General features: G+C 48.2%; 1 protein-coding gene across 1 annotated transcript in view; it reads left to right on the forward strand.

Annotated features, from left to right (window-relative positions):
- The first annotated feature begins 3,666 nt into the window (after positions 1-3,666).
- Positions 3,667-22,827, forward strand: part of LOC144139665 (extracellular serine/threonine protein CG31145) — a 74,022-nt gene continuing 54,861 nt past the window's right edge. The window contains exons 1-4 of the mRNA XM_077671955.1: positions 3,667-3,884; positions 15,756-15,835; positions 18,094-18,386; positions 20,485-20,885. Of these exons, the coding sequence (XP_077528081.1) occupies positions 3,667-3,884; positions 15,756-15,835; positions 18,094-18,386; positions 20,485-20,885 (992 nt within the window). The remainder of the gene's footprint in view (positions 3,885-15,755; positions 15,836-18,093; positions 18,387-20,484; positions 20,886-22,827) is intronic.

Below are 22,827 nucleotides of genomic sequence, written 5' to 3' on the forward strand. Positions count from 1 at the left end.
GCGTCAGGGCCTTAAGCTCAACTCCCCCCCAAAAAACTCTCCCGACTTCCGCCACACTCGCTACTGCCACCTCCGCGACAGCAGAAGGAACACTCGTAGCCCTAACTGCAAGCACTGCCACAACAGATTCTATCGTCACCATAATCATCACCATCACCATGCTCGTCATCACGGACTCCCAGCGAGCGTGTCACCGTTATCAAAAAGAATGTATCTCGCCCCAGATTTCAATATACTACGGCGCATGCGCAAGCGACCCGCATACGCATCTACAGCGTCTGAACACCAGGCCACGCTAACCTACCGAGTAATCAGGCGGCACACAACTACCCATGCATTCCCAGAACGCAAAGAAGACCCACTGGAATCCCTCAATCACCTCCCAGTCCCAAGCCGTCATACAGATGTTCTTTACAACTACCGAGCAAATCTCCTCGTCTACTACTTCTCCCCTCATCGCTCTCGCAACGTAAGCGGCGTGAGCCTTTGGGGACGCCTACAGACCGAGGCGTACTACAACAGAACAGTTCTACACGACATAGTGACCGTCCTGCAAAAACCCCGAGCACCGTGCACCACCTACAGGACTCGAAGCCGTTCTCCGCCGCCAAATTTCCTTTCCCTTTATCTTACCTATTTTTTCCTTCCTGGATTCTAATCTCTGAGAAGGCGTGGTGAACAGGTTGTCAGTTCCCCGTTTCACATGTCCAGCCCATTTCCCTTCGGGCCTCGTAAGTTGAGCCATAGGGGGCCTTCCATCCGAATTTGATCCCTGTGTCCAAGGTCTCATTCTCTGCTTCTAAGCTTTATTTCTACCATTCCTCTTCCCGTAGACGTTGGGCGGTCCGAAGCATAACTGACAGGTGGGCTAGATTGTAGAGCATATCTTACGAAAAAACAGCTCTCAACTGAAGGTTTATTAGAAAGACGAATGAATTTATACGCGAAATGCGCACACGCGTTTGCGCACTGAAAACCAAGGAAGGCACGCAAGGAAACAACCACTGCGCGAAAAAAACACGAAAGAAGGCGCAGTGGTTTCCTAGTGCGCCTTCCTTGGTTTTCAGTGCGCAAACACGTACGCGCATTTCACGTATAAATTCATTCGTCTTTCTAATAAACCTTCAGTTGAGAGTCAGCGCTTGTGTTGTGCACCTTCCTTTCTTTCGGTCCGTCCATTTGCGCGCGGTTTTTTTTTTTTTTTTCGGAAAACGGCTTTATAGTCAGCCCCGAAACTTCCTGCCGGAAGTCCGCACTGGTTCCGTACCTTTCTAGTTAGGGCGAAAGTTTACCCTTCGGTTCATTGGTTCAGATTGCTTGCCGGATGCACGCGGGCCCACACTAATTATACGCCCGATTTCTTTCTCCTAGTTTGGATCGGCACTCACAACCTGTCCGAGGCAATCATACTCAGCCACGGCTTATAGCGTTACATTGCTTTAATGAAGAGGGCGCTTTATGCTAGTTTTTTATAAGGGCGGTGAAGACAAAATACAGCTTTGTTCTGTCTGGAAGAACGACCCTTCGGTAATTCACTCAGCTCCATTCCAGTCACGAAAGCCGTAAAACGAAAGAAATGTTGGAAAACTTTCAAATTTCGCGCCACAGTGACGTAGTATGGGCAGGAGGGACGTCATGTGGGTCAGCACAAAAAAAAAACGGTGTGATCAGTTTGTTATCTGCACGTTAGCACTGAAGTTATACGATCAAACGCAGCCAGAGGCCCACTACAGGTATACCCAGTCATGTTTCCAGGCAGTGGCTTAGGTTGGCGAGCGCCAGTCGCACAAACAAGATTCTGTGACGTCATAGAAATTTGCTGGAAAGTGGCTGGGGGGAGTCTCCACTGCTTCATCTGTTTCCGTCGATATCTCGATTATTTTGGGAAAGTTGCGATAAATTCGGCGTCATTGTTATGGGGACAAAACAGTCTTTTCTTGTAAACCAAACTTTGTCTTCGTGGCTCCTTTAACATTACTTTCGTCTCACTCATGTCTGCCTGACCCAATCCTTCGACAAGGCTTTCCGGGTACAGTTTTTGGGCATTCTTTTCGCTGGTATTTTCCCGACTCACCGAGCAAGAGCGCGTCGCCCGTCAAAACTAGAATAAAGGATTGCGTGAGGACAGCTTGTAATAGAAGAGCGAATATGTTCAGCGTGGTCTCACCATTGTTTCGCCAATCGCTTTATTACAATGGAAATTTTAGATTGACGCGAATAGAAACTAAGAAAATGGGGCACCCTTTTCCATGCACCAGGGTCGTAACCAATGGTGGGTTGCAGTGTCAGGACACCCTTCAAAATTTTCTCACTGCTCCATACCCTCCTCTTCCTCCTTTCTGCCTTTTTTCGGCCATTTTGGTGGGCAAGTAAATGGTCCTTACGAATCAAATCTTCTTGAGTCCTGTGTGTTCTCGCATTTTTACGTAGATATTCCAGTCAACGAAACAACTGACTTTTCGGCTTTATTAAAGCAGCACAATAACTGATATATTGTTGTGGCTTCCGCCCTCTTTCTTTTTATTTTTTTTACCGGTGGCGTATATCATTCCCGGAAACGTGTTTCCGGCCACACCACTGCCTCCCACTTCCGAGCATGTAATGAGGGCGGAAGTCTTAGTTGTGTCCTTTTAAAAAAAAATGTCCGTTTCGTGTCCTTTTCAAACTTGGCGTAGTTGCCCTTGCGAAACCTCTGACTCATGATATGCAGAGAAACGTACTCCTCGCCTTGCTTGTCTTACGCCACAAGCGTACCGTCTATATTCACAGCCAATCAGAGCTCGCTCTCAGTGGACACATTAAAACGGACTTGAAATTGAAGAAACTCAGAATTCCATCCCTGCTGCAGTCTAACCCTTGGGCACTTCGCTTCCTTTTCCTTCTATGGCCGTGCAATCATAAGTAAACAGTAAACAGTCACCTTGCGAAACCTCTGACTCATGATATGCAGAGAAACGTACTCCTCGCCTTGCTTGTCTTACGCCACAGGCGTACCGTCTATATTCACAGCCAATCAGAGCTCGCTCTCAGTGTACTCATTAAAACGGACTTGAAATTGAAGAAACTCAGAATTCCACCCCAGCTGCAGTTTAACCCTTGCGCACTTCGCTTCCTTTTCCTTCCATGGCCGTGCAATCATAAGTAAACAGAACACGGTTGGAGAAATTTAGAGAATTTCTCCGCCTGGGTTCAGCGGCCTTTAATGACTTTTTAATAGAGCACTTCTAGGTAAAATCCGCAAGCACACATTCAATGCTTACAGCTGCACATGGCTGAAACTATCTTAATGTCATCACCATGTGCTCCGTCTACTTTTGACTGCACCTGTACCTTTGAATAAGGAAGCTGCCGTTAAGACAAATTCCAACGGAACGTAAAAATGCGTGAAATTCCTATTTAGCAGACGTTTTTCGCATTGTGCACGTTACAGGAGAGCAAAAGTGTTCATCCTAAACGCGCAATTCGTCTTAACCGAGTACGCCTTAATTAACGAGGGTCTACTGTATCGCGCATACAAATTACCGTCAAAAAGACAATGTCCAGTAAAATCCACAGAGAGAGGTTATACCGCAGCGCTCTGCACTCGTCAAAGTACACACACACAGCGCCCAAGATATCACCAGCGAGCAGCTGAAATCCAAGTTGTCCGCAGAAGAAGACTCCGAAATGCGGGTGCCGGGAAAAGTGCGCCTTTTCAAAGTCTTGTTGATGAATCGCGGCATTGTCTTCGGCGCCCACACGCGGCATCTCCAAGGCTCATCGACCGACCTCGTCACTGGTGACGACACGAGCGGCACGCCTGTGACGGACATGCCGTCGCCTCGGAGTCCGCACACCTGCTCAGCACTCGGTGGGGCTTCTGGGTCGTCGCCGCAGAACCTTTTGTATCGGCCATGTCTCGGGCGAACCATAGCGTCGGCTAGCAGCCGGCTCACCCTCGCCGCTTGTCCCTTCTCTTTAAGCCCCCGGTTATATCGACGGTTTGTTTCGCTTTTGATCGAAGACTCTCAATGTCGTCCCGGCCGTCGGACTGAAATGAGCGCGTTCAGACGTTGCGAGCTGCTAAAACGCTTCGCGTCTGTACGTTCCTGGACTTGCGTGGAAGAGCTTTGGAGGGCGTCCTCGTCAGCCGAGCGCGTCGCCGGATATTAAAGGTCTGTAAGCATTGCTCCTTCATCCGTAGCGCGGCGCCAGGTTTGTCGAGTTTTTATTGGATTGCCGTCGCGGGGGTGTGAGCGTAGCATACGCGTGGGCGCGTAGCGCGAACTTTGGAGGATTAAGCCCCTCGGGCGAAGTTCTCTTTTTTGAATTCCCTCCCGTTAGTGGCGCGTCCCTCAATTGCCGCCGTTCAGAGTGTTTTAAGCTTCGCCGTTTTCCCTTGCGACAGTTGCACAGAGTTTTCCTCGTTTGACGTACTCGGAAGAGCGAATGCGGTCCGTCGGGTTCAGACTTGTCGGATTTAGTTTGTGGCAGTGAGTGACTTCCAGGGAAAAAAGAGCCTTGTTATAGCTAACCGGTTTGGAAACTATTTCTGGCAGCTTTTATTTTTAATTATTTCAAATCTCAGTGGTACTCGGAGGTGAAAACAGACTCCCTGCTTTTAGCGCTATTTTCAAATGTCAGGTTGAGTGGCAGGCGATATTCAAGCGCCGATTCTGCAGTGTCGTTCGCGAGCGACAGGCTGCACGCATGAAAGCCGAGCTAAGTATGAGGATGAAATTGTGAAATTCCCCGTTATTTTTTAATTGCACGTTTCAAGGCTCAGTGAAATTCGGAAGTGTAAATATATACGCCCGGTAGCGCTATTTTCAAATGTCAGCCTGAATGGCAGACGATATTCGGCGCAAATTCCAGTGTCGTCTGCGAGCGACTAGCTGCACTCGCGAAAGCTGGTATGAGTAAAAGATGAAATTCCACGTTGCAGCGTCGTCTGTTACGCGGCGCGCTTGCGCTTGCGTAAAAGTGTTCCGAGCTGCATTTTTTCGCCGCCCACGTTGTGAGCGCTGACGTTGAATCAACATGCGCACGTGCCTGCTTGCTTCCGTTAGTGAGGGTAGAAGCCGTTGTTTCTGACTATATCGTGTGTGTGCCGGCGTGTGTGTGCGTGCGGGCGGGCGGCCGTGCGTTTGCGTGTGAGGGGGGCAGAGAGAGAAAGAAAGAAAGAAAGAAAGAAAAGAGGAAGTAAAGGAAGGAAGGAATAAAGACGGAAGGAAATAAATAAATAAAGAAAGAAAGAAAAAAATAAAGAGAGAGAGACAGATAGACAGACAGACAGACATAAAGAAAGAAAGAAAGAAAGAAAGAAGGGATGTATGAAGGAAGGAAAAGAAGGAAGTAAACAAAAAGACATAGACAGAGAAAGAAAGAAAGAAAGAAGGAATGCATGAAGGAAGGGAAGGAAGGAAGGAAGAAAACAAAGAAAGGCCTTAGTAGAAGATAAAACCGAGATATTTTTCGGAATTTCGACACCGACATTCTGCTCGGCGAGGGAGGGGAAAAGGCAAAGGTCCTTTAGATTAAAGGGCAGAAGAGGCGAGAAAATAAATAAATTAAAATAAAAAAAGGAGCGAAAAAATCAGAACGTCCAGTTCGTGGGAGTAGTGCGACAAAACAGCCTGAAGATTGTGCTCTTGTACATTTTTAATCACCTCAATGACGCCAATCTCGTCCAGATAATTAAGCAACGCGGCCAGTGCTTTGCGTTGAGCTAAAGGAGGGCCATGGACCGAGAACGTTCGAGGTTATTGGTGTTGGGCTTAGGCGCTCTATTTTTTTTTTTGCACAACACTGCTCCCTGCTTGTATATTTGCGGTGCACTCCAACAGCAATTGAGCTCCACCATTTCCGGCGGTCCGCAGTTATCGCAGTAAGGGTTATTACTTTCAAAACGTTGGCATTTCCATGCCTTTTCAACGAGGGAACACGTCTATCCGCCTGTAGCAGTTGATTTGTCACAATTTCGCCGCATAAGCGAATGACATGAACGAAAGGCCCAAGGACCGTCGTATTATATTGCATGACCGCCTTTGGTCTGCTTGGAACGTTGTCTTAGCAATTCATTTGTGTATAGAAAACAAGTATACTGAGAGACGGCGTTTCGCAAGAAGGCCTTTATTCGGTCGCAGAGCCCAGACGTTCGTCCGCAGTCGAAGCGAGGAAATGATGATGATCATTTACAGATGGTAATGGCGATGGGTGCACAGGCATGACTAAACGGGAAACACACCCCTTGGTGTCCAGAATGCAAGCGATGATAGTTATGTTGCGTTTGGGCATAATGTCCGGCAATAACGTCCCTATGCTCACAATACTTTATTTAAGCTTCACCTATAGCTCTTCGTAGAGGTGTATAGGGTATATGCAGGTATTCATTTATTGGAGTGCTCTACAGCTTTTATATTTCGGCATCACGCTTCTCATATTGACCCCTAAACAGATGTCTCCCGAGCAGTGCATTTGTGCGTAGCACTGAAGCCGACCTTCAATGGGACTCACCTGATCACATTCCTTACGAATTCATGATCCGCGGGCTTAAAAAGTATCGTGTACCCATACGGAAACTTTTACAAATTCATAGAAATGTTCCTAATGGTCTAGTTTGCTTCTCTTAAAGATATGCCACTTTTTTACTGAAATAATAATAAAAAAAAAACAAGAAACTCATTTTGGTTTATCCAGTATTCACTAGGTGGCGCTAGCTGTCTAACAAGCATTTGTTTTGTTTTGTTTTATTTCAGTACAGAGGGGACATATCTCTAAAATAAGCAAACTAGGCCGTTTTTAACGTTGATATGTATTTGTAAAACATTTCTTATTCGTTCACGATGGTTTTCAAGTCCGTGGGTCGTAAACTAGGAAGTCCCATAGGAACGTTAACAGAGAGTCCCCCTTAAGTGATCGAGGCGATACATAGGGTTTTAAGGAAGTTTTAATAAAACCCCTGCATAATCCTACTTTGACGGTGCTCATTGTTCTGGAAGATTTCTTCCCAGCAGCTCTTCGGTGCTTAGTAGCGAAGCTGGCTTTAAAAAAGCTCGGCGCCAAGCAGAGCGGCTTACACATTTATCCAACAACGTTTACTTGGGAGTTATAGCGAGTATTCTGTGCCCATCTCCACCTTAGCAAGCCACGTCCAGACAACGCATAATTACCGACTTTCTGCCTTTTTTTTCCCTTTTGCCCAGTGACCTTCCTTTTATCCCCATAATGTTTTGTAGCGAGGAAGAAAAACAGAAACTTTGCCATCCCTGCGCAAAGAAAGTCGGGAGAAGCGCGAAAGCTTATTTCAATCCGAGGAAAGCGCGTCCGATCGATCGTGAAATCTTCAAAGACCCGAACCCCGATATAGAAGAACGAACCCATGCGTCTCTTTTTCGCGCTAAGTAAACGCATCTACGAACGACCTATAAATGTGTGCCGATACGTGGTTTGTGAGATCAAGGTATGGCACTCCTTCTTCGTGAGAGATGCGTGTATTGTCTTATCTAGAACAGCTCGTTTTCTTTTTTTTTTTGCGATTTTCAAGTAGTGTAACCGTTTTAACGGAGGCCCGGTTTCAAGCACGCACCGTGTGTATAGAGATATTATTGGAGCTTTGCGGTCGACCAACCGGTATACTGCGAAATGCATTAGTTTTTTTTTTTTTGACAGGAAGCCATCGGTTCTAGTGAGAGAGCTTTCGCTTTAGTGACGGTTAGAGCGTAGTTCGATCTTATTTTGCGGACACCACGCCTGATGTCGTGACTGTGGCGAGCACCGTGCAAACGAACGCACGCGTTCGTTGGCGGATGCTGCGGAAACGTTTTGTTTGGATTTCAATAGTATATCCGTGTGCGGTTATTCGTGAGATGATAGCACGCGCTAAATAACGCATACAACGGCACTGGCTCGTCTCTAATAGTTCAGCCCGAAACGGGCAACAAGTACTGCAGTGCAGACTTGTAAAAGTCTTGTTAAGCCCGTAATTTATTACGGGATAGAGACTTCGCGCAGTCTAGCGAAAAAAATGTCAAGCAACTTTGGACAGCTAAGGGATCTCAAAAAAAAAAAAAAAAAATCTCCACTAACACGAAACCTGGGGAGGGGCGAATCATGCCGTGTATAAGTGTATTCTTGGAGCCGTGGCGTTTTTGCCGACGGAGATGAAACCGTTGGGGAGTACAGGTATACAGCTTTGCTGTAAAAGTCTCTTGTCTTTGAAGCACGCAGCTCTCTAGCGTGAGACGTAAACGAGTGTCCCGGTGTGTTTTTTTTTTTTTTTTTTTTGAGGAGGCGTTACGTTCGAGCGCGAGGCGTAAACGAGTTTCCCGGTGTTTTAGTACTGTGACTACATGATACGAACGACGATTACGACGACGACGACGACGACGACAGCAGACGCCAACAGCCTCAGCCCCTAACGGGCTTCGCCCCTAAACTTCGGGGCACGTAGGCTAATTGACTTTTCTCTAAACACTACATGTTGGGTTATTACCCCTGTTTATTTATTTTTGTTGGCTTTAAACCTGACATAGCCTCCCTGGAGCGCGTGTTGTTCCCACTATATTTTACGTTATTTTCTGCGAGGAGGGAACAAGGGAAAAGGAAACGACTTTTCATTTATTTATTTATTTATTTATTTATTTATTTATTTATTTATTTATTTATTTATTTATTTATTTATTTATTTATTTATTTATTTATTTATTTATTTATTTATTTATTTATTTATTTATTTATTTATTTGTTTGTTTGTTTATTTATTTATTTATTTATTTATTTATTTATTTATTTATTTATTTATTTATTTATTTATTTATTTATTTATTTATTTATTTATTTATTTATTTATTTAAAATGCTCACCAATAGTGGTAGGTGCTTTCTCGGGTGACGCACTATGTTCAGCGCACACACTTGAAAGGCCTTTAAAGAAACCTCGGTAAATCAAACAATAGTAAAAATAAATGCCTTGGAACATGCAAAAAAAAAGGAGTGCGAACAAGGGTAGCAATCCGAAACAAAAATGCATTCGCGCACAGCAGGTACTCAGAATTCTGGTTCAGGGTATGCATACCTGGGTAAAAGCATATTCACGTCATCCTATTGATGTAAGACATGTGCAGAAAACAAAGAGACAAGAGGAGGGGCAATAATTCCACGAGAGGTATTCAAATAAGCGTATCTTTAAAAGAGCGCTTAAATAAAACTACGTCATTACCGGAAGTGTCGCTTGAATGTTTGAGTCTGTTAAACGCTCGCTGGCATCGGCCAGCTGGTGACGGGCTTTGTGTTGTGTCTACACAAAAGCAGCCGTGCTGGCGGACAGGTCAGCTTGCACTCGACGCTGAATTAACAAGACAAAGGACAGTCGAATTTGGAATGAATGCTCTTGAAAAGAACTATCGGGTCGCTTTCGGAGCGCCTGGTAGACAGCTCATCCGTATTCAGAAGCTCGAGAATCTCGTCTCATGCATATTGGCTCAGTGATTCCAAACTGCACAGGAGGAGTCAAGCTTAGGTAACATTATGGCGCGGTTGAATGTGACGAGCCACTACCGCTCTGTGACGTCAGTGGTCCCCTGGAAATCACTCCAAGCATGCAGACAAGAGTCGGCCAGGTATGGTTCTCATGGGAGTTCAAAAGTGGCTATGGGATTTCTCGGGTCTGTCTGTCTGTCTGTCTGTCTGTCTGTCTCTGTCTCTGTCTCTGTCTCTGTCTCTGTCTCTGTCTCTGTCTCTGTCTCTGTCTCTGTCTCTGTCTCTGTCTCTGTCTCTGTCTGCCTGCCAGCCAGGCTACTAAAACTGCTGCCGTTGTTCATACATGTTAAATTATTCAGCGCAAAGGATACCTCAGGCATATGTGAGCAAAAAAAAAAAAACTTTTTGGAGGGCACTTAAGCCCTTATTATGCGTTGTGAGTTGCAAAACCACGAATGTCCAATGAAGCGCCTGAGACGCTTTGCTTCGCGATCCGCCTTAACGCTTTCGGATGTCTTCTACCTGTCTCGTACGCGTTGCGCCCCTTCTAGTTCATGCCACCGTGTAACGGGAGTTGTTGATGACGATGGTGAATTTTGCTACTTGTCTGTTCGCTCGTTTGGCCGCGCTTTTGCGCTCCGCTAAGGAACACATTAGGCTACGGAACTCTTCCAAGGAGCTGCTTCCGGCCCCGACGCCTGCTTTTTTGATCAACGAGAAAACGCGGGTGCAGTAGTGATGTCTCATAACGAGTATGCGATTGTGGTTATTGGCCGGCGCAAGCGACATAACAAGCGCTGTGAATAAACCTAGCCAACTTAGCCCGGTTGATGATGCGCGCTTGGTAAAATACGCCTGCAGAGAACAAGAACGGGGCTAGCGGGCCCGGTTACGAAACGGAATGCTCTATCCGTAATCCACATCCTCACTCAATGCAAGGCACTTCACACAACACGACGCATACAACAGACAACATATTCCCCAACACCCACCATACTTTTCCGGTGACGACCCCATGTATTGCATCGAACGCGTTTTTTTAGTTTTTCACAAACATCAATTTTTTACACCTCATTTATTATCATCCATACGTAACTGGCCCTCTACATTAGCTATTTTCATCGCCCGTGTTTCATTTCACATATATTTCTACTGACAGATTTTAGCATTCACGTTTGCATTACAGTCATTACATAAACCTCTCTTGGCACTCTTTGTCCTAGTTGGTCTTGCGCCATTAAACACCAATCATCATGACCGTCAACGAGATGGGATGCTGAGATGGAAGGGCCTGCGGCTATGCGACGAATGAACGTTGCAGTGGATGGTGCACTCGTGCGGATGATTGAGAGACCCCTCGGCAGTCTCGGTAGCAGAGGTCAGGACGGTGCAAGAGCGCCAACGAGCTACGAAGACAGAGTAACGACAGCTGGTCGCGAGGCTCTTTTGGAGCGGAAGCGGCCGCCTGTATCGTTAATCGACCACAGCTCGTTGCCCAGTGTCGGGTCGCGAATGTAGCCTGAATTCGCGACGCGGTCAGTCGTCTATGTTTTGTTGTCGCATGCAAGACGGAGGCAGGGTGTTTCAGTTTGTGAATGGGTTTGTGCACCCGCGAATGTGTTTGGGAAGGTTGGGATCAGATGGGGGACTATACAGAGACGGAGAGTCGGTATAGAAGTTCCGCCTGCACAATGAACCGAATAAGAAATGAAGCCAAAAACATTAAAAGCATGCAAGAAATAAAAGGCGTCTACTATATATAATACAAATTTTGGTAAATAATAAGGAACTGCTGTGGAGACAATCTTTTTGAATTACGCATAGCATAGAGGAAACGAAAAAAGTATACCGCAGAATTCTCAAATAAAAAGGCGGAGAAAAACATTTTCGATAAAACGGCGTTCGATAAACTGTCCGGACCCCGGTGGGGGAATTTATATCTCAGACACCGAGGTACCGCGCCGGAGTTCTCCTAAAAAGGACACGTAAACAAGAAGAAAGTTCATCAGGTGACTAATACCTGAGTCCTGAATGGGTAGGGAAGTGACAATGTACTAAAGCAGAGGCTCCGGAAGGGGTGGGAGTGGGGTTAGGGGGGCTGGAGCCTCTTCTGTTGTCAGAAAGAAGAGGCTCAGCACCCCCTACCGTCCCCCACTGGTCTTAGCACGATCAGCCAAGTCATGGCTTCAGAACAAAGCAAAATAAACGTGAAATTGAAATTATATTTTGGGGGTTTCACGCGACGCACCTACACATGGGCCATGAGGCGCGCCGTAGTGGGGGGCTCCGGACTAATTTTGGCCACCCGGGGATCTTTAACGTCTCTAACACACGGGCGGTTTTGCTTTTCGCCTCCATCAGAAAAGCGGCCGCCGTGGTCTGGAATCGAATCCGCAGCCCCCCCGCGGCTTGAACAGCAATTAATGTTGCCGCCCAATCTTCAATCTGAAGTTACGCGTATATGTCGCGCTGCAACACAGGTTAATCACACGCAGAGGCGGACATTTGCGTCCAGCGTCGGCCACTCAGACCTAGACCTACATCCACTACCTAGGCCCACTTCTTGGTATCCACTCTGTCGCCCTCGTAGTCCACCGGCTGCGGGTTCGTCTTACTACATGGCCAGCCCAAGTCCATTTCTTTTTATTTTCTTGGACTATAATATCTTCTACTGGAATTTTCTCCCCTACCCACGAAGCTCGGTTCCTGCAGCCAACTGTTACTCCGATCATTATTCGTTCCGTGGCCCGTTGAGCCGACTTACGTTGGCTTTCCAGTTGTTTTAGTAAGGCGCCAATTGTTTCAGCTCCGTATGTCATCACCGGCTTAGAACACAAGAATTTTCAAAGCCCAGTGTTACGGTACGCTAAAGCAGGAGTAGGCTAAAGAGGAGCGGGGCATTATTAGCGTAGCTTATTTAGTGGCTCTAGGCAGTATTGCGCGGCCACCACGTACGAAGTCGGTACCCTCTCCTCCCCTTGTCACTTCGAAACTGCAGGCAGACATGGCTGTTTTGGACCCCAAAGGGGGTTAGACAGGAGAAGAGAAAGATTGCTTCCAGTTGGCAGTGTCCCCCTTCTTTACACTAAGCCAGATGACGTCTTCACTTCCTTTCTCTGCTCAAGTAAAAAAAAAAAGGGAGGTAAATCGAACTTCGAACTTCAAAAAAAAAAAAACAATTTCTATTCTAGTTTCAGAAATTATTGTCAATTCGCCGTTTTTTTTTTTTTTTTTCCTACAAACCCCTTTTCCTTTCCTCGCTCGATTTGCCGTCCGGCCCCCGCTGTGTCGACTTCATGCCACTCGGCCCTCCGCACTAAAGGTCGCCGACCCCTGCGCCAAAGCAAACTGAGTGAGTGAGTGAATAGGCTTTATGGCGACGAGCTTGAGGCGCTGATGATTGGCGCCCGCCCGGTGGGGGCTCCTGTATTCCGGGAAGCCCTGGTTTGCGCTGGCTGTTCAGGCTCTCTCCACAAGGCTAAAGGAAAATGAAAAATACACACTATGGGGGCATCTAAACGTTTGTGAATTGGTCATGCGAAAGCAACAGTGCCCAATCGAACGCCCTGGGGACGACGTGGGGCCGAGCGGATATGACGGTATTGTGGGCGCAGCCAAGGAGAGCACAGAGACAGAGAGAAAAGGCTTTATAGAGATAAAAATTTGTGGGGTGGCTTCCCAGTCCGGAAGTCCATGGCTGGCGCCGTCGCTGGTTCCTGCGGCCGCAGTGCCGGCAGTGCGTGCTGTGGTGAGCCGCGCAGAGCTGCCTGTATACGCTGACTGCTGCGCCGGGGGGCGACGTCTTTTGACTACATTTGCAACGAAAGTAGCAGATACGGGGCCAATTTTTTTTTTTTTTTTTTCTGAGTTCGTAGGCCGTAAAAGCCCGTCCCGTCCTCGTCACTTCGGCCCGTCCTCTCCCTTCGGCCACCGGTTCGCCTCTGGCGCTTCGTATTTGATGCAAGATGGCGTATACTACCCCATAAAAATGTCTTCTTCCGAGCAATATATGTGTATGTATAAGTGAAACCGACTTCCAGCGGATCGGTGCAAGGTCGGCGTTCGTAAGCTGGCTTTCCCACATTGCGTGCTGCACAGTGAAGCCTACCCATAAAGAAAAATCACGCACCCCTCCGTTTAACGACGACGAGGGTTGAACGCGAAGCTTTCTCCTGATGGATTCTTCGGTAGACCAATCGCACATTGCGACTATATGTTACTCTGGAGGTACGAACCTTTTTCTAAAATACCCACAGAACCTCCCTGCTGTGCACTCCGTAGGCCTAAAGTTTGGGCTTTGGGTGTACGGCGCGAATCGGTACCTGTTGCTTAGCATTCAGTGAGCAATTGTTTGAGTGGGTGCCTGTTCGAGGTGTTAAACACCAAGATGTGACGTTAACGGCCTAACGTCCTGAACCTCAAAGTGGGGAGTTAGGCCTAACGTCTTGTGGCTAACAGCCTTACCGCACGCAGAGCAACGCCATTGTTCTTCTCGTGACGGATTCCTTGGTTGTCGTCTGAGTTTGGGTTGAGTTTCGACCATGTCGAAATGGAGAAAGTGGATAGACGCCGGCTTCGTAACGCGTGAATCCCAGGTTCGATTCCGGCCACAAGAGTTTTTTTTTTTCTCTGATTACACCCACCATCACTCATCATCATCGTCAGAGAAAGTTGGCTTTCCTGCAGGGCGTATTAGCATACAGCGGCATCAGTGAGGACACCAATAACCCACAAACAGCTCCGCTGGTCGTCCACCTTCAAAGACAGGAATAGCACTGGTTTTTAAGCGAAAGCGTTCTTAGTGGCGCCGATGGCGTACTGTAAGAAAACTAACGCTTTTTCCCCATAGACCGGTTGGTCGACCGAAAAGCTCGGATAAGATCTCTGGACACACGAAGGCGCGTGCGTGAAACCGGGATTATTCTATTCGGTCAAAACGGTTACTCGAAAATTGCGAAAGAGGAACGGTTCTAGTTAAGATATAGTAGACGCATCATTATGAACAAGGAGTACGCGATAGTATTACCTTCATCTCAGAAACCACGTATCGGTGTACATTTATATCTTTCTATAGAAGCGTCTACTTAGTGCGCGAAGAATCGTCGCATAGGTTCGTTCTTCGATTTCCGATTAGGGACTTTGAGGGCTGCAGACGATTGATGGGACGCACTTTCAGCGAAGGTTTTGACGCACTTTTGACGCAGTTTTGGTGTGATGAGGTTTCGGACGAGGTGCTAGTCACCTCCCGAGGCCTCCAGGTCGCTGCGGCCCTGTGGGCAGCCGCCACCGCCCCATAAAGGGGAGCTCTTTCAATGAATGTTATTTCTCTCTCTCTCTCTCTCCTCTCTCTCTCTCTCTCTCTCTCTCTCTCTCTCTCTCTCTCTCTCTCTCTCTCTCTCTCAACTTTTTGTAGGAAAGGCTGGTAAAGCTTTTAGCACTCCTGCAGAACAGACGCCTTGCTATAGGGCTATAGGAGATCGCGCGACGGCGTCCGATAATATGATCTCCGCAGTTCACGTTGGGATTTTGCGCGCCGGAGTTAAACACCTGCTATGAGGTTTAACCACAGTGGACCGGAATCGATCTTGAACATATGCGCTGCCACCGTAGCAGCAGTGCCCTTTTATTTTTTTCTGCCTGAGAGGGCCGTTGTGGTTGGCATAATTCTCGGCCTCTGTCCGAGAGCTTCGGAAAGTGCACTGCACAGACGTGCGCCTCCGAAAAAGCATAGCTTGCTTCAGGTCAGAAATTGAGGAACTGAAATAGCCTCTGTAAATGTCGTTATTATACCTTCTGGCCGCGGTCCCTTGCCGCGTGTATAGGTTGCATAGAACTCCCGACAGATTTCGTCCTTCTAACGTGCCATTGAGTATTTAAAGCCGTTGAGAAGTAACGCAATTTTCAGTGAATTTAAACCGATCTTAATGACGCAGTCGCCCAGTTAGCCCCGTTTTTATGTACGATATCCGGCGTCAGCGCGACGCCCAGAGAATAGAATCGCTGTCTTGCGGGTCTCCGGAAACTGCTTTGCTTCGGAAACTCTCCGGCCTGGGGCGAGGAGATGACGTCACGCAGCTATACTGGCTATAGCTGCGTGACGTCATCTTCGTTTCCGTTGCGGAGCAAAGCAAGTGCGGAGTTGGTCAGTGTTCCCTTGCGTTTAAAAGGCGACTTCGCTTTGTTTTTTGTTTCGCTGGAAATGATAGTAAAGGTTCGCCTCTCCGGAGCTTTCGGAAGACATTTCGTCCGGGTCGTGCAATGTGGCTTTTTGGCGAAGACCACGTCAGCTTTTTCTAGCTTCAGTCGGCACGTATACACCATTGCATTCGCGGCACGGGTCGGAGCTTGGTGGGACATTTTTCAGGCTGTTCGGGCAGGTAAGACTGTCTTGGACAATTAACGGTAAAATAATTTCAATACCCGTCCCCGGCGATTTTTTTTTTCAGCCTTGAGCAGTCCCAAATTCGGTTGTTCTGTTTTCGGCATTTGTAATTTTGTGATATTTTTCTAATGGGCGATAAGAGATCCAGGCGCATTTCGACTCGTTAGTGCCCCAATCTGTATGTGCGCGGCATAAAACAAACGAGGTGAAAGCCTTCTTGAATAAACAGTTAAGGCCTTTGGCCGGACCAGTAAAGCATGAGCTGTCGCGCCACAACTCGGTATAGCTAATCCAGTATGGCCAGTATGGCGGCTCACTTTTTCGGGCCATACGGCCATCAGTCACTTCCTTTGACGAGCACCATGTCGATATTAGACAGGAACGAACCTTTGCGTCAGTTCTGTGAAAGTTGGTTCTTAGGCTTGGCTCTATTTTTTTTTTTTTTTTGGCGCCGGATGCGTAATGGTCACGTGGCGGCAGGAGCACCTCATGTGGCGACCAAATTGCCAACTATAAACGGGGAGGATATAGCAGCCCGATAGAATTTTCCTACGCGCTTTTTTTTTTTTTTTTTGCAAAATAAATGCTGGGAAAATTTGAGGAGAGAGAGAGAGAGAGAGAGAGAGAGAGAGAGAGAGAGAGAGAGAGAGAGAGAGAGAGAGAGAGAGAGAGAGAGAGAGAGAGAGAGAGAGAGAGAGAGAGAGAGAGAGAGAGAGAGAGAGAGAGAGAGAGAGAGAGAGACTACTTTATTAGAAGCAAGCAGAGAGGTCTTCAGGCATGTATTCGCCTACATGCTACTCTGCGGGTAATAGTGAGAAGGGAATAAGGCCCCAAAGGAAGCAGGGCGAAATAAACGGGGAAAAAAGGAACAGGTAAAAAATAAGGTAACACGGAGTTTTGCGTGGGTTACGTAAAAGTTCAGCTGGTCCGAGTCAGAGAAGGAGAATATATAGTTCTAGATTGTCTCTGCGACGTCGATGTCGTGTAAATAATCAAATAATGCAGCTAAGGTTTTTCGCTGGGATGATGGAGATGGTCAGGGTTCAAGAAGAGCTTTCAGTGGTACAGGTCCGTTGTGAAGGCATTCGATGTTCTTGGCAAGGTTTTTTTTTTCCTGGCTGTATGCCGGTCACTGTAGCAGGATGGGCTCAACTGCTTCCGGCAAACCACAGGTGTCCCAAATGGGCCTCCTCGATTATCAGTCCCGGACCGTCCGCTGACTGCCCAGGACGCGATCCAGTGCTCGATTTTTCTATGTATTCCTATGGGACCTCAGTCTGAAGGCAGTCCTCGGACTGCCCGCGAGCCGTCCAGGATTTATGGTTTGACCTAGGTGATGTCGGTAAGAGTTCGTAAGTGGTGCGTTGAGACGCGAGCGATGGTGAAACGTTTCAAGTCGACATGGGATCCGCTCAGGAAGCCTCATTCTGAGGCCTGAGTCTATTTGGTGCAGGAAGGGGTGATGAGTTTTGGGGAAAGACCAAAGGCGGTTTCGTTCGTCTAAGACAAGCTCCTTCGCTAGCGCTGCAGCCTCGTGCTTCGTGAAGAAAGTTTTCCTTACATTTCGAAGCTGTAGCCCTCTGCGACCCGTCTCATCCGCTTTCTCGCTGCCGAGAATGCCATAATGTGCGGGTATTCATTGTAAGGTCACACGGTGCCCTGCGACGTAGGCTAGATGGTGAAGGTTGGTGACGTCGCGGGATACATGGTCGTGAAGGCTGAAGCAACTGGCGTGCCGTAGGGTTTGCAGCGCTGTCTTCGAATCCGGGAATATAGCCCATTCTGCTGGTGGCTGACGCAGAATGTAGCGCAGGTCTTGTTTAATGGCACGAAGCTCCGCCGACGTGGATGAGGCTGCACGTTCAAGGCGGTCTGACAGCGCTTGGCCGGTTGACGAAACGAAGACGCCAGATAAACTATTGCGAGGTGTGTAGATGAACCGTCAGTAAAAATGTGGGCCATATGTGTATATCGGCCCCTGATGTACCATATTGTAAAAACAAAAATAAGAAGGGTGATGGTTTATTAAAGCTGAAAAACGAATGGAATTTCGCTGGGGCGCAGGATCTCCTTCTTTTTTGTTTATTTACCGGCGGCGTACAACACCTTCCCAGGAATATTCCTGGCTATAAGCCACTGTGTGGATAGGACACGCTCGGAATACGGGGGATTTCGCAAGAACAAATCTCACGACGGGCAGCGCAGCGGTGGCGGCGGTGGCGATGACGTGGCCTTCCTCCTGTTTGCCTGCAGGTACGACGCTCTCAGCGGCGGCCGGGGCAGTGGAGCTGGCAGCCGGCCTGCACTGCCCGGGGCCCAAGGTGGCTTCGGCGGCGGCGACCCGGTGTGGCCCCTGGGAGCTGGGCTGGCCCGCCCGGCTCCTGTGCCGCGGGGTGAAGCTCAAGCAGCGGCTCGTCAGCGGGCTGCTGTTGGCGGCCTCGGCGCTCCTCTTCCTCACCCTCGTCCGCATTACCGGGGTGCGGCAGGCGCCGTTCGTCGCCCCGCCCGGCTGGGTGCCCAGCCACCGCAAGGGCTCCGCGGGACTGGTGAGCAGCAGTAGCCGCGTTCTCAAGCGCCGACTAGTGTTATCAGATAATGTTTCAGAGTGTCGCCTCTCTTTTCTCCTATTGTTCCGTGCCGCCGCCATGTTCATTGGTCAGCTCGCATTACGTGACGTTTGTTTACTCTGCGAAAATTTGGGTCTTCGTATGGTGGATCAGGTGTTTTTTCCATTAAGAGTGGCCTGGCAAGGGTAGTGTGAGATGGGGTCTACAATCCCCCTCCCAAAGAAATCACTGATCAACTATCTCCAACAAGTCATCTCTAACGATTGAGTGATCACCTCCCCCTCCATCCTTCTTCCCCTTCCCCAACTACGGCCATGTGGCCTCCCCTATCTTAATAAATGTCATTCATTCATTCATTTACTCTGCGACGGCTTATGGGCGCCGCCATTGTGTTGTTTATGCGTTTTTGGTCGGTCAACTCTGGTAGGCTTAGCTTGTCCTCCCTGATCTGCGGCTGCGCGCGACTGACGTCGTTCCGAATGCGAATCAAAGATAACGCGTGTAACAGCATTTCAGCAGCAGCAGTCTGCTCGAAGACGCTGTTTCGCTGCATCCTCGGCGGTGTTGTTAACAAACGACCCCGTCGACGTTAGCGGCGAGGCTGTAGATGCGGCAATCTCGCAGCACTGATGAATGGCCGCCGTTGCTGACTCGCGTGCCTCGGTGGCGGCACTCTAATACCTTACCTACTGGCACTAGCACCGATAGCACTCGCCTGGACGTTTCTAGGTCTATGTACAGTCATGAACAAATTAAAAGCGAACACGAAAATATGAACCGGAACACTTACACTCGAAAAATACTGCTCGTGCATGTCAAGTAGTGGCGCGCTGTTGTTATATTCGGAAAGCCACATTCCCCATCTTGGGTACTGTAATTAAGCCACGCGTCATTTTGACCTGCGTGGAAAGAAATAGCGCTATCTGTGTGTTGTTCTGGTTCATATTTTCGAGATCAAGTTTGAATTTTTCATGACTGTACAGTCTTTGTCAGTATTTTCTAGGTCATATCGAATATTCCAGGCCCACAAAGAATTGAAATCAACATCTTAAGGCTTAGCTGTGACCAAATTATTTTATGACAGTGGGAAAGGTGTTTTCACCAGCTTTTTGGCATATAAAGCGTTTCAGCCTCACTTGAGGGGTAAGCTTTGACTTCGCATTTCTGTGTCCTATGCACGTTTGGCATGGCCTAAAAAGTTTCCACAAAGACTGTACATCAAGTAGATCTATATCTAGATCTGTATCTAGTATATCTGTATCTAGGTATATATAAAAACGTTGACTGACCTCTCGGTGGCGCCGGAAGTTGGTTTTCCAACGTTTCCGCTTTGCCCTGCTCGACTGGTCACTACCCAATGCCTGAAGCCTTTACGCGCCAGAGAAGAGCGAGAGAGAGAGAGAGATGAAACCTTATTAAGCAAACGGTTAGTGCAGCGGGGTGGCTGAAGACGGTAGTAAATATGACCCCTTCCTTCTCATCGCCTCCTTCAACCAGGGGAAAGCAGAGCTTTGTTGCTCAAACCTGGGTCTCCAGAGGGCGCTCACGGGTCGGGCAGCCATAGTCGCCAAAGAAGAGAAAAAAACCTTGCGTGTCACGTTCCCGGAAATTTAAAAAAAAAATCTAACTAAACAAGCAAAAATTTAACCGAGTAGGAAAGAGAAGTTGTAGTCGTAAAGACGAAGTTTTGTTACGTCTTAGAGCTGCGGCTCCAGGAGCGTACCTAGTTTTGCTAGTTGGAGGGACATATTCTAGGGTGGAACCAGCGCAGACTAAACGTTTATAGAGGAAGGAACACAAGGACGAGCGCTGGTCTAACAACCGGAGTTTAATAACGGAGAATATAAACACAGAACAGAAAGCAACAAAAAGCACTGCGCATGAGCGAGAAGGTGGGAAAAATAGCAGGATGGAGCGGCTCTTGATAAATCCAACTTACAATCAAAGACCACGCAGATAGTCAACCTTTTTGGGATGGAGACCAGCGGTCGTCCTTGTGGTCTTTCCACTGTCCTTCCTGTAGTCCGCGCTGGTTCCATCCAAGAAGCTGTGGCTCGACTGGTGGCGCCTGTTGCAGGTTGACCCCGACCCGTCCGGAGTGTTGAGCAAGAAGCTTTTGACGAAGGCGTCCGTCCAGGGCGGCTCTGTGCCCGCCGCCAGTGACGCCGAGGCGGGCCAGCCAGATGCTCTCGGCTCGCAAACAGCTCCTGCCCACCCCACGCTCAGACGGGCCTCCAAGGCGGGAGGCCCTTCGAAGGATAAAGGTCCACCCTTGTCCAACAAGCGACCAACTGGAGAGGAGGCACCCAAGAAGGCCGCGGCAGAGGAACAGTCGGACGACGCCAAACAGCGGCACGACATGTTCGAGGACCTGGTCCACATTGCCTGGCCTCCCGTTCCTGAAGAACGCAGGGCTGCCAGGCCGGTTCCGCGGCGGTACAACCCGACGTTGGCGCACGTCCTCCAGATCGAGACCAGGTTAGTCCTCTTTGTAGGGCCGTCATTCGAGTCTCAGCACAGTGGGTACAGTAAGGCCGGGGTCAATCTGTTCAATCAGCGCTGTGGTTTGTTTTTTCTTCCCTAGCCCTTTCCTGCCCAACAAAAATATTTTAGAAAAAATGGCCACAAGTAATTAAATTTTGTGTATTACCCCTTCCTAATGATGCTTCGACAAGTGAACATGGAAAGATCAGAGTATTTCACACAGAAAACATACCCACACATATGTGCGGGCTGGGCTTCTATTCGTATGATCTGCGCATAGTAAGAATACCTTAAAAACAGCATCAGGCGCAGAAAAAGTGCATTTTTACGTATTATTTATAAGTTTTATATTGTTTTCAGGGAGTACTTATTTTATACATAGGATTTTGTGAAAATAAATAATAATTAGGTTTTAATTATTTTAATTAATATTTATAATTAATATTATTATCACAAGTCATTGCTGAACTAGTTCAAGGTTAAGGCGCAAGAAAACATTACCAACGAGCCAGCACAAAACCGCGAATAAATGAGACACCAAGAAAGCAAGAAAAAATTATCGCTAGCGCTGCAGTGCACGAGCCCGCCAGCCTATACCGCGCAGCAAAATTTTCGTAACGACGAAAGCCCAGCCCACACACATGTGTGGGTGCATTTTTCAACCATGATGACAGAACGCACGCGAAGGGAACGGGTGTATTTTTTAGCCGATCGTGTTTTCTTAAGTCCCGCAAGTCGTGTCTTACGCTTGTTATTTAGACAATAGGAGAATAACAAGAAGAAATATCAGTTTTCATCTTGAAGGCGGCTAGCGTGATCGCGCCTGCTGGGGCGCTGTTTTTATTGTGCGATTTCTCGCCCCCTGGTGGCAAAATGAGTGAACTGCCGAAACTGCCGAAACCAATAAAGTCTCGGAAGCGTTCGCAGCAGCTACCCACGGCTGTGAAACCGAAACCGAAACAGGCGCCACTAAGTAAAAGAATTTGTGGACCCACACGTTTGTGTGGGCTGGGCCGTAAAGGGCTAGTGTCCGTGTTTAAGTGCGCTACCTTCAAGATGTCCCATATGCAATACCAACTAGCCCAGTTGTCACTTCTTCAATCTGTTCATAAGGAGTGCCCACATGGAGTGATTTTGGCGAGCGACGCGACAGGCGTAACTCATTGGGTGCAGTGGGCTGTAGTAGTGCGGGCGACAGCGGCGACCGGCAAGATAATACCGGTAATACACTCCCGCTGGTGCCCTCCGTCGCTGTCTCTCGTCGCGGCGCTCGCTTCTGGCTGACGCTACAAGCGGCAGCGACTGGGGGACCTTGGCATGTGTACTACCGGTATTATCTTGCCGCTCGTCGCTGTCGCCCGCACTATACTACAGGCCACTGCACCCATTGAGTTACGCCTGCCGCGCCGCTCGCCAAAATCACTCCATGTGGGTACAGTAAATAATGAAGTCATCCCCTCACACGCCATCTTTGCTTTTCTTATGTAGTCTAGGACTACTTCCCACACCCACGAAGCATTCTAAGAGTGTCCGTGTGCTCCGTACCTCGGACCTTGTTGCGGAGACTTTGACAGTGCCAGTCACGTGGGACCGATGGCGCCCTGTAAAAAAACTATGGCATTTACCCATGGACCCGTCGGTCGACCGAAACCCTCCGATCAGAGCTCTGGACACCCGGCGCGTACGTGAAGCTGGGCTCATTGTGTCAAAACGGTGACTTGAAGATCGCGAAAAGGCGATTACGTTATAACGAGTTTTTACTCTACATACACAGCGCTGAGGTGTAACGCTCTTTGCTGTCGTCGTCGTTATACTGCCCATTCCATCATGTTCGTAAACACATGGCGAGGCCTGGAGGCGTGCCAAAAACTACGGTGTAAGGTTGCCGTTTTCTTGAACGTGATGTACGATACAGAACGAATGAGCCATTTTATGA

The sequence above is a fragment of the Haemaphysalis longicornis genome, unplaced genomic scaffold (assembly GCF_048455015.1).
Source record: "Haemaphysalis longicornis isolate Haplotype H1 unplaced genomic scaffold, Haemaphysalis longicornis Haplotype H1 scaffold_5, whole genome shotgun sequence".
Classification (NCBI taxonomy): domain Eukaryota; kingdom Metazoa; phylum Arthropoda; class Arachnida; order Ixodida; family Ixodidae; genus Haemaphysalis; species Haemaphysalis longicornis.